Raw genomic sequence first — 12445 nt, forward strand, 5'->3', positions numbered from 1 at the left:
GGTAAATTGTTACCGCTTCATCAGACTAGTTGTGAAGAACATCCAAGTCACTTAAATAACAAATCAATACAAGCAATTAGAACATCAATTAAGTACTCATTACTTTAAAGTGGCAGTACATAAAATACTAAAACCATAACTTATAAAAACAGATGTTCTTCACAACTAGTGTGATGAAGTGGTAGCAATTTACCATGAAAGCGCTTACTCTGTTTTTATTATTTTTTATGTATTAAAGTGTCATTGGATTTTACCTACAGCTGTGTTGATCTTGGTACTTTTACTGCATATCTCTCCTCACAACAAATGTCCATCCTGTCCAGATTTGCACCACTAGAGTAGTTCTCTTAGTAAAAAAAAATTGGTAGAGACTTTGGTTGTAATGTTTCTGAGCAAGAGCTGTCCAGTGCAGAGCAGCCAGGATCTGAAAATTGCAAGTATGAACATCTGGGAGTTGGACTGAAGCCCTACCACCACGTGTCCTGGCCTCTTCCACTTTTGACTGCAAACGTTTTGCTGTGGCTACGCTGCATAGAATCAATCCCCTGGGGATCCAGCTTTCATTTTTTGTCAATTTTTGTTTCCCCTGCTGGTGTCTTCCTCAGCATTCTTACTGTAGTGAGAGAGGGGCCATTCTGTGATCAGGTAGCAAGAACAGACACTGCGATTTTGTCCTTAGCTGTGGAATAGTTAGCCCTTTCCTTCTCCCATATAGCACCTGATGTCATACTGAGCAGCTGAGGGATTTTTGGACTAGCTCTAATATCCCTTCTTCAGCATGATATACATGTTTGACTGGGTAGGCAGTGAGGAGTGGTCTGAGCATGCTTGCTACACCTGGGCCCATGAGACAGTCTTGCACACTCTGCTTCCTCCTCCCTCCTGGCCGAGGCATGTCTCCTTTGAGCACCAGCCTCTACCAGAGCTCAATAAAAGACTGCCAATCACCCTCCATCTTCACCAGGGTAGGGACACCCATCCTCCCTACCATGCCATCAAGAACCTGAACCTCTAGTTCAACTCTAGTCACCTTGGTCATAGCCAGGGCTTTAGCTGTCTTTTACACTATTAAAGAGGCTTGACCTGGCCTTCAGTAGTGTGAAAATGGGCTCCTTTCTGCCAGATTGTGACTGACCTTGACAAAGAGGATTTGTTGCATCCCCTGCAGATCTCCTTGCAGTTTGGGCTGCATTGCCGACAGTGAAGAGACTGTCGCATCATATTCTCCTCCTTTGGGTCTCTCCTTTGTAGAAGTGTTAAATTTGGTGAGAGAGGATGTAAGATACGGGGTAGTCACAGGCTGCTGCAGAGTTTCACAAAAGTTACCTAGACATTTTGGGTGGAGACTAGGGTAATGGTCACTCCCACTGTAGTCCAAGTATTTGAAGATGCCTTTGAGTGCTACCTTAGAGCCTGACTGTAACCTACCACCCCTAAAAATCTGGATAGGATTTACAGAGTACTTAATACTTTTAAATATAGTCCAGCAGTTGCATCCCTAGATACTGTGAAGAACCCAAACTTGCTTCAGCTCTGCGCCTTTTTAATTTCTCCAAAAGATTTGAGTTTCTAATACTGTGTCAGGAATGTACCCCATTGCTGAGTCAGGGAGTGATAGTTCAGGAAATTAGTATTGCTTCAGTATTTGCCAAGAGTGCTTTTCCCAGCAGCCACAATGTACCTAGAATTTCTGCCTTCTACAGTTCATATGGAGTTACATGTATTGGTAGTATATTGAAATACACTTTAATTTTTTTTTTCGCCATGTTTGGTCTGTATCTTTATCCTACATTGCTCTAGTTTCTGTTTGCAAATTCTGGTGTTTCTTTCATGCCCTTGCATCTCAGTATGGTGAACACTGTAATTGCTGGGAATAGCTGTTTTAGTGATTAGTTACACTTTTGTGCTTTTTCTTCTTGGACTGCTATATCTAGTCTTTTTGCTTATGCTTCCTTAAATGTTGGTATTGGATGGTACAATTTCATCAGAATTTCGTCATTTATAGTAATTCTTTGTCAATCACTTCATGTGCTTTGCAACTACTTGTACAATGTAGCGTTTGCACAGTCCCAATGCAACAATCTTGACATGTTATTGCGCCTTTCAGTACACAGACCTGCATGCACTAAGGGAAGTAGGATGTTTGACTGGTTCAGAAAGAAGGTTTATACTTTGCTACAAATTGCCAAACACATGTGGTGAAGTATCATTTGTCTTCAAGCAAACTGGAGACATGGTTGGTGAAATCACAGAATAGTCCCAGGTGGCCATTAAGGCAGGTAAGCATGCCACTAAATGTGGATGTTCTTCATCTCACATTGCTGCAGTCCTTACATATGGGTAGTCCGCTGTCCTCGGTTGGCCCGAATACCAAAGTATAAGGCTGACGTCGGTCAAGGCGCTTAAAACTGACATCAGGACGTCAGGGTACAAAAGCGCATGACCGACGTCATATCCTCAGTCTTTTTTGCCGCATGGTCCGATGCAGAAGCAGCGTTGCAAGTGCCGTTCGGCGTTCTGAAATTTTTCGAGTTCGGAGTTTCAGACCGAATCAAAGTTGGCTAAGTACCCCGTTGGGGAATATTTTGTTTTTTTCTTGCCTCAGTGTTTTACGGATGTCAGAAAAAGTGAATAACTGTATTTCTTGTGGGAAACAGATACCGCATAGGGATTATCATTCTTTGTGTATTCCTTGTTTGGGGCCTGAGCACGACGTTGTTGGGTGTCGCTTTTGTGCTAGGTTCAATAAGCGCACTATTAAGCGAAGGTTAGATTGTGCTAGGCTGGTCTTTGGGAAGCGGTGCAATTATAATATGCCGTCGGATTCTCCGGCGCCCGCAAGAAGCGCAAAGACAAAGCAGTTAAACCCAGGCAAGAAGAGTCGTCCGTTCCGGACGCCGGTTCTTTAGAGGCGTCAGTGGAACCGGTGGTTCCGGCGGAGGCTTCTCTGGAGTCCCAGGGGGAGACTTTGATATTGCAGGATGTGGCCTCTCAGGAGGCAGGTCAGGCTGAAGGGGCTTCCCAAGTTACTGTACTCCCCTCCCTTCCTAGGGTGGTTAGGCCCTCTCCTTCTGTTTCCAAGGCTTCTCCCAGAGGCAGGCCAGGTTTAGCTTCTGTTGATGTCACTCCTAGTGCAGCAGGGTCTGTGCCCAAGAAGCACATGCTTAAAATGGCAGAAGATTTGATTACTCTGATTAGAGGTTCTTTGCCCCCTCCTGATAAGAGGCCTAGGGTGGAGCCAGAGTTGGGGAGTTTTGAGCAGGCTTCGGATGTTTCTGAGTCTTGACTGAAGACTTGCAGGAGTACTCTCCTTATTCTGATTCTGATGCAGATGATTCACTCCTTCTGCTTCTCCTCCAGAGGATTTTTCTTTTCAGAGACTCTTCATTCCATGAGGGAACATTTTAAGTGGAAAGGTCAGGACTTCTCTGATTCCAGGAAAAGGCTTAGGGAATTTTGCTTTTACCCCAGCATAGGCCCTTGGCTATACCTCCTGTTCTGGATGTTGTGGAAGATGTGTTTGCAGAGGCTTCACTTAATCCTGATTCTCTGCCTCCTGCTCCTGTTAAACCGGATAGGTATTACAGGGTGCCTGAGGCTCATAAATATCTTTATAAGAGTCCTAGGGCGGACCCAGAAACTGTTAGTCAGGGACCTAAGGGTGTCAAGGCCTCTGTTGTAAAAAATCCGGTTCCTCCAGATAAAGAGGCCAGAGCTTTGGATAGATGGGGAAAGAAAGTCTATACATCTTCTACCCTAGCTATGAGGGCTTTGAATTGCCAGTTTCATATGTTGAAATATCAAAACTATCTTCTTTCTCAATTGAAGTCTAAGGTGGATGCTCTGGCGGAAGGCATTGAGTGTAAAGAATTACAAGATTTGGTGCATGTCTCAGAGCAGGTGGGTAAGCATTCTTTACAATGTGGTTTTGATGCTGTACAGGCCTCGTCTAGGGTGGCTGCCACTGGTTCAGTTCTTCGCAGGCACGCATGGCTGAGGGATCAGAATTTATCTGACCATGTTAAGACAAGGATTTTGGATGCTCCTTTACAGTCTGATGTGTTGTTTGGTTCACCTGTGGAGTCAGTCTTGAAGAAAATGGAAGACAAGGCTAAGTCCATGCAGGCTGTTAAAGATTTTTGCAAGTACAGCCTCCAAAGTTTAGTAGGAATTGGCCTGCTAAGGGGTGGACGATCCTTCTTATGATTCTCAGTCTAGGGGTAGATCTAGACGTGGTAGGGGCAGAGCTCAGAGTTCTTTCAGACCTAGAACAGGGAGTTCACCTGCACAATCTTGGTGAGGGCAGGGGCCAGTCCTTTCGTAAACAGGCCCAATGACCTACCTTTTCAGCTGCCAGATCCTTCTTGCCTGGCAGCTCCTTTGGGAGGAAGGTTGGCACTCTTCAAGGAAAATTGGAATTTGATTACCCAAGACAAATGGGTATTGGATATCATACACCAAAGTTACAAGTTTTATTTCCATACCTTGCCTCCTTTCAAAGGCATGCCGGACGTTCCTCCTCAGCAAAGACTAGAGGCTCACAAACAAATTTCTCTGCTACTTCAAATAAGGGCCATACAACCGGTCCCTCTGCCAGAAGTGGGCCTAGGATTTTATTCTCGCCTGTTCCTAGTACCAAAGAAAGGGAACGCGTGGAGACCAATCTTGGATTTATCTATCCTCAACACATATCTGGACATTCCCAAGTTCAAAATGTTGACGTTACAACAGCTTTTACCTCTGCTGGGCAAAGATCACTGGATGGTGACTCTGGATCTCAAGGAGGCTTACCTTCATGTTCCTATCAGGCTCAGTTGCAGAAAGTATCTGCATTTTCGGGCTGGGACTTCTCATTATCAGTTCTCTGCATTGCCCTTTGGCTTATCTACTGCCCAGAGTCTTCACGAAGGTTCTGGCTCCAGTGATAGCTTTCTTCAGGCTAAGAGGAATAAAGATCTATCCTTATTTGGACGATTGCCTGATTCTGGCCCAAGGAAAGGACGAACTTCTTCATCATTTACAGTATGTGATAGCAGTGCTAAGATGCCTGGGGTATTCTGTGAACGAAATAAAGTCCAGTCTAGTACCCTCTCAGGACATGTGCTTTCTGGGTGTGAGACTGAATACAGCATCCCAGATGGCCTTTTGACCCCGGACAAACAAAAGAATCTTTCTCTTTACTTCCATCAATTGTCTCATCAGTCCAGGCTGACTGCAAGGACAGTCCTTCAAGCCTTGGGGTTCATGGCATCTTGTATTCTGGTGCTTCCCAATGCCAAACTGCATATGAGGAAGCTACAATGGTATCTCAAAAATGTATGGACACAGCACTGCCAAGATATGGACACTGTCATTCAGATAATACCTTGCATTCAAAAGGAATTTTTGTGGTGGGCTCAGGAATGTCACCTAAACAAGGGACTCTCTGTGACCCGGCCAGAGGCGTGTCAGATTCTAATGACAGATGCCTCAGACAAAGCTTGGGGAGCTCATCTAAATGGAAAGTGGGTACAAGACACGTGGCCTGCCAGACTTCAACATCTGCATATCAACTTGAAGGAGATGTTAGCAGTCCAATTTGCATTAATAGCTTTCAAGGATTTACTTCTTCCAGGACAGGTGTTGGTTCTAACAGACAACACAACTGTCATGTGGTACATCAACAAGCAAGGGGGCATTCTTATCCTCTATGCAGACAAGCAATGATTTTGTGGGAGACTGCTCTCAGTTTACAGCTAAATCTTCAGTTAAGGTTTCTGCCGGAGCACAGAACTCCTTAGCAGATGTGTTGAGCAGACAAATTATGGATCCCAAGAGTGGAAATTGGATCCACATGTATTTCAGAAATTGACAGTGTTATGGGGAACTCTAGACATAGATCTGTTCGCTTCTCCACTAAACTACCAGCTGCCAAAGTTTTGCACAAAAGGTTTCATCCCACAGCTTGGAAAGTGGATGCTCTCTCATTCAATTGGAGCAATCTTCATGTGTATGCCTTTCCACCTCTGCCTCTCCTCCCAAAGGTACTCCTGAAGGTCAGACAGGACAAGCCAAAGATGATTTTAATAGCTCCAGATTGGCCTCGACAGCACTGGTACCCATTATTGAGAAGTCTGGAGCCTCCATGGCTTTTGCCTTGATTCCACACCTGCTGTCTCAGGAGAACAGTCATTTACTCAATGTCAAACTTCACTCTCTACATCTAACAGCCTGGCATATTCTGTTTTAAACCCTGGAGGGTCTCAGCTTCCACAGCAAGTTTTGAATGTTATTTTGGAGGCCAGAAGGCCTAGTACAAGGAAAGTGTACGCAGATAAATGGAGGAGATTTTTATTTTGGAGTATAGCAAAGGAATTTGATGTTTCTAAGCCTAATTTAAGTGTGGCTCTTCAATATCTTACTGAGTTACTGGACAAAGGGTTGTCCTCCTCTATTAAGGTTCATGCTGCAGCAATTTCTGCTCACTATGACTGTGACCCACCATTGTTTTCTCATCCTTTGTTTAAGCAATTCCTTAGAGGGGCAAAGAATATAAGACCCCCACGTAGAGCTCCTACTCCTGCTTGGGATCTCAATTTTGTGTTGGAGAAACTCACTCTACAACCTTATGAGCCTGCAGCTACTGCCGAGTTGAAATATTTATCATGGAAGACTGCTTTTTTGTTGGCCATTACCTCTGCCAGAAGGGTTTCTGAATTACAGGCCCTTATGGCGGTTGAGCCTTTCTTAATTTTCCATAAGGATAGGGTATCTTTGCGTACTAATCCTTCCTTTATGCCTAAAGTGGTTTCTAGTGTGGCTTTAAACCAAACTATTCATTTGCCTACTTTTTATGCAAACCCCAAAATAAAGGGGAAAAGATTTTGCACACTTTGGATATACACAGGCAGTTGCGATATTATTTGAGCAGAACTAAAGGGTTCAGGCAGTCTCAGCAGTTATTTGTTTCATTTGCTTTGGGTTCTCAGGGCAAGCCTGTTTCAAAACAAACTATTTCTAAGTGGATTGGGTTTTGTATTGCTTTCTGTTATTCCCATCATGGTAAGGAGATTCCAGATGGGATTAGGCCTCATTCCACTAGGGCTACTGCCACTTCTACAGCTTTTTTAAGGGGGGTGGCAACTAAAGATATTTTGGAGGCAGCTACTTGGAGTTCAGTGCATACTTTCTCTAAGCATTACCACCTTCCACTTTACTCTAAATCTAGGGCTGGTTTTGCCACTGCTATTTTACAGGGCATTTTGGCAGCTCCTAATGCTTTATAGTTTTGCCATCCTCCCTTACCTCTGCTTTGGGATTCTACCCATATGTAAGGACTGCAGCAATGTGAGATGAAGAACATAGTACAGTTTTGTACCTACCATAAATGTAGATGTTCAAGATCCACATTGCTGCAGTCCACTTCCAATCCCTCCTTCCCCTCTGTAGTTAGAGGCGGTTGTGTGGTTGGGTTGTGAATATTGTAAATAGGATTAGTGCAGGGGTGGTTGGTTGGTTTTTTGCTGTCTTTGGGTTTTGGCCTTTCTTTTTAGGGCCTTCTGACATCTGGGGCAAGAAAAGACTGAGGATATGACGTCGGTCATGTGCTTTTGTACCCTGACATCCTGATGTCAGTTTTAAGCGCCTTGACCGACGTCAGCCTTATACTTTGGTATTCGGGCTGACCGAGGACAGCGGACTACCCATATGTAAGGACTGCAGCAATGTGGATCTTCGAACATCTACATTTATGGTAGGTACAAAACTGTACTTTATGCTGCAGTAAATGCTCACAGTAGGAGTGAAGCATCAGGGACAGTTGGTTAAGCATGTTTAACTGAAACTCTTGCTCCTCATAGGTAAGGGCCAGCTACTGGATTCCCCTTTGGACAAAATTTGTTACTCAGCCTCCTCCCCTAGTCAGAGAACAGTTTTGAGAAAGCGAAAATAATGAAGCTGAACAGACTTTTTTTCACTTAGTTCCAAGGTCTAGTAGAAATTACCCTACAAAAAAACTTCCCATTCACAGAAAGCAATCTAAATCTAATCAGTTTAGAAAGAAATGGGCCTTTGAAAAGAAACTAGACCTGAGGAGGAGGTAGAGGCAGAGTTATGGAGTAATGTTGGGAGGTGTGCGTTGTCTTCTTCCCAGAACAGCAGTTGGCAGTAATGACTATACTGTCACTGTTCCCTCTTCGTTTTTTATATCCTTCTTTTCTCCGCACATTTTGGAAGACAGTTTTTTCCTTTTTCCAAGACAAGCTCATTTTATTTAACTACAGGTGTGGGTAAGGGAGATCATTTATACAGGCTAGAAAATACGAGTTCAATGCCGTTCTTTCTTAAATAGTACTGCCTTCTGTCCTGCCACATAAAGTAAAACTGACAAGACCAATGCTAATTCACTTTTTAAAAGGTAAATCCATACCAACCGTTTTTGTAAAAGGAGCAGGGTAAGGGCTTGTTCCATTTTGTTTCTAGTCAAAAAAAAAACTATTACTTTTGGAGACCCCCTCTTAGATTTATTTAACGTAAGTTATTGAGGGTAACTAGATTGAAAATGTTTATTTTGTAAGCACTTCTTCCACACTCTAATATTTGATAGTGTTGCTGGTTACCCTGCATCTGTGCCCCATTTTGCATGTTCCCATCCATCCAGAACTGGAGACGGTCATCATTCTCAGTGGGATAAGGAGCACTTTCAGTTTATCTCTTGGTTTTGTGGTCTGTACACCCCAGCAGATTTGCCAAATGGTTTGCAGTAGTTTTTGCCTACCTTGTAGTCCAAAGAATCCACATCTGCCCATTTAGATGAGTAATTGATCAAAGCCCCTAAGTAGGTTCATTGATGAATACTAGGCTAGCTGCCCTGAAGGGCCATTTTAAGCCTATCCAGTAACCCAGAGTTAGAATATTTCTCTGTATCTTGTGTCTGTGAGGTGAAGACCATAACCATTTTGCTAAATCCACACCCATGGAAAGAAGGAGATTCAGAGAGTTCAGCAAACTGATTTTGCCCTTTCCCCATTTGTCCCTTGCAAAAAGCTTTGTTTTAGGTTCACCGAATGCTTTTCAGAAAAAGCATTTTGGAGGTTTGGGAGTCAATTAAATTGTCTTTGAGGTAACATGAATATGCAGAAGCCCCACGGTACACAGTATGTGGTGAGTTTTAAATTAAGGTATTGAATATTTTTTAAGATTTGTTAACATTTCACGGATTTAAGAGAATTGGGGCAAGATAGTGAGATTTTTAGCATATGTTTATGGGTGCTTACTTAGGTGTATAATACAGGAGACCATTAAGAAGCTTAGCCCAAATTCCTGATTGTTCTAAAAAACTGTCTGGTTACGTTACTTGTTCAAGGTCTCAGTCACCAAATGAAGGTTGAAAGAATCAAAGTGCTACAATCGAGTAGCACGTTCATAGCAGTAATAACCTTAATCTTTTGTATTACCTGCCAGATAAATCCGATCATTATAAGTACATTCATCCTTAAGTTGTAGCTGAAGTTAATCATGTACAGCTTTAAGTTACATCAACGCAGGCCATTCTGTTTTTACTACAATTTATTTTTCTGATAAATTTGAGACCTGTTCCCTAAGCTTGTGGATTAGTTCATTTTTAGGACCGAGTTTCTTCTAAGTGTCAGGCAGTATTTGTTTTGCCTTCTTTGGAAAGAACATGAGATTTAATGAAAAGCTAAGAACTCTCCAGTCTGCAAGTTATAAGAAGAAATGTAAGTACTGTTATAAAGTTACTACTTGCCATAGCAAAATCTGAGTATCCCAATTTGAAGTGAATTTTTTCAAAATAATTTTCTTTATTCATTGTAAAGAAAAATAAGATGACATTTTCTCAGCTCTTGCAGATTTATGTACCCCTCTCACTTATCACTAATGCAGTTTATTATATCTAACATTCTTGAAGGATTCATAGTTCGCAGAATTATTGAGCATGAATATTTGTTCATTGTACATGCATTTCCTTTGTGTTTTTTTTTTTTTCTTGCTGTACAGAAAGTATACTTGACCAATTGCACTGGCTTTTGCTTTGAAAGCAGTGTGTGTTAAGAAAGTCATATTCATTCATTATTTGAAGTCACGTACAGTTACCATAGTGAGCTTCTAATAACCTAAATGAACAAAAACTTAGTTTTTTGTCTGAGTAAATGAGTTGTTTGCCTTGCTACTTTGTAGATCATGTGCTTTCATTTCTTTTGTAGGAAAACAAACCTGTTGGTACAAGTGTGTTGCATCTGGCTGTGACTGACAAGGACTCAACGCACAATGGACCTCCCTTTTCTTTTGCCATTATAAGTGAGAATGATAAAAAGGAGTTTCAGATAGACCAGATGGGTGTGCTGACAACTTTAACGCCTTTCCGCCGTCAAGTAAAAGATCATTATGTACTACAGGTTCAGGTAGGACGTACTTGATGATTAGTGTTTTCTGTATTGTTTATTAATGTTAGTTCTACCCTCGTCCACGCTTTTGGGAGGGCATGATAGAATGAGTACTTATTAAATTTTAAACACCACTATGTCATTTTTTTGTCTAAGTTATGATTTCTGTCACTGTTTTCTGTATGTGTACATGTGACTAGTTCCTTAACCAAGTACAGAGCCTATTTTTTTAGTGAATATTCTCCCCTTTTGCAGTGTTCATAACAGGTAAAAGTATTTTGCTCAAAATTTTGCTAGCTGTATTGCCACCTTCATTGGTGTAGAGAGGTAAAGACCCCAGTGTGATCCAGGTGACTGGCTTTCTGGTACTGGCTGTGGCCCTTTTTGAAGCTGATGGGGGAGAGAATTACAAGGCTTTGTTTCCTTGTCTCTTTTTCTTGGAAAAGTGGGGGATAATATCCTAGTGTGTGGGAGATGACATGCATGGTGGTGGGTATTTTACTTTTGTGGTTGTGATGGAGATGGACTAAAAGTCACAGCCCGTTGTAACATGAGACCTGATTTCAAGGAATCTGCATCCTCAGACCAAGGGGAGCGATTCCTCAATGACCATGCTTCATGAATGCGAAGTTCTTTAACTGTGACATTAGCACAGTGTAGAAAGAAAGGCCATAACTGTGAAGCTGCCTTAACCACAAGTGGTTATGGCAGCTGCTTCTCTTGTCTCGTCTTTTCTCCCCCAGTACTGATTAGGATGGCAGACTACCCTGTCTTACAGGGTTACAGCTAGACCAGAGATCTCTCGCAAGAGAGAGATGTTGTGAGGGATAGCATGCCACAAGGAGCCTAATAAATTCAACTAGCAATGCTGTGTCTGGAATTGCAAAAAAAAAGACTGGCTGCACATTACAGACCTACTGCTGCACCCTTTTTTTACCTGCCCACTCTTAGTCAGTGGAAAATTAGGAATACTTTTAAGATGAGTTATGGGTAATACAGATATGCCTTTTCCGCTGGAGAACAGAACACCCTTGATAGCTCAGCATGGTTTATAAGCACTGTTCATCTGCCTTTTGCAGTCAGCATTGTGAAGGGTTATAGTGCAAGGTAAAGTACCTTGCTGTTCTATTCCTGTCAGCTTTAATGTTTACTGCAAGTTTTTGGTGTTTTTTGCACACTAGAACTGCACACCACTGAGCGTAGTAGAATTAGTATTTATTAGCTCCCTGAAGGGCACTGAATGCACTTAGTAGAACTTCTATCAGCACAGATCATAGTAATTCTGAAATGCCAAAGTAGTCACATTTTAAACACAGCCCCCCACAGTGGTGGTGGTGGTGATGGGGATCTTGACAAGCAGAATAATAGTGAGGGAAAATGTGATTCAGTTTACCTTGTCAAGAACCAGTCAACTTTCCTGAAGAAATGTTCATATTTTTGGGCTTTAGGCAGCCTAATTCTGTCTCAGACAATTAAATTAATTGTTGGATGTGAGCAGATTTTTTAGAACAGTTAGTGCTACTTGTTAAATGAAAGACAGATTAATTAAGTATAATTATAGTAACTGAACTGTTTAAATTGCTAGATACTCAGTATTTCTGAGCTTCTTAAAATGTATCATAGTGCAATGGTTAAAATACTTAAATGTCATTAAGCTGATTGTAGCACTTATAAAGTTATAAGAGTGGGGGTGGTGTTTAAGGTTCATTTGATTTGAATTTCTGTTTATAAATTGCTCTCTATTATTTTCTATAAAACTGATTACTGGAAGAGTTTTAGAACTAGCTTAGGTCTTGCATTCATTTTTTTCCATTTTGATGTGTTTTGTTTCACACTTTGTAACTGATTATCATGGTCTGAATGCATGCTCCTGTATACAGAAGTACCACTGCTGTAAGGTGTTGGCTCCATTGTGGAATATTCACATCATTTGAATGAAGCTAGATGGTGGCTGCCCATTATTTGTTCAACTTCCCCAGTCATTGTCTGTTTTATGTCATTGGATGCCTGTGCATCACAAACCTGTTTGCCCTGATGTGTTTATAGCTGTGTGTAACTGAGGC

General features: G+C 42.0%; 1 protein-coding gene across 1 annotated transcript in view; it reads left to right on the forward strand.

Annotated features, from left to right (window-relative positions):
• Window positions 1–12445, forward strand: part of FAT1 (FAT atypical cadherin 1) — a gene marked incomplete in the record, with an annotated part of 1563619 nt that overhangs the window by 1375766 nt on the left and 175408 nt on the right. Inside the window, 1 exon segment of the mRNA XM_044062507.1 lies at window positions 10203–10400. Coding sequence (XP_043918442.1) covers window positions 10203–10400 — 198 coding nt within the window.

The sequence above is a fragment of the Protopterus annectens genome, chromosome 2.part1, assembly GCF_019279795.1.
Source record: "Protopterus annectens isolate FY-2018-M chromosome 2.part1, PAN1.0, whole genome shotgun sequence".
Taxonomy (NCBI): domain Eukaryota; kingdom Metazoa; phylum Chordata; order Ceratodontiformes; family Protopteridae; genus Protopterus; species Protopterus annectens.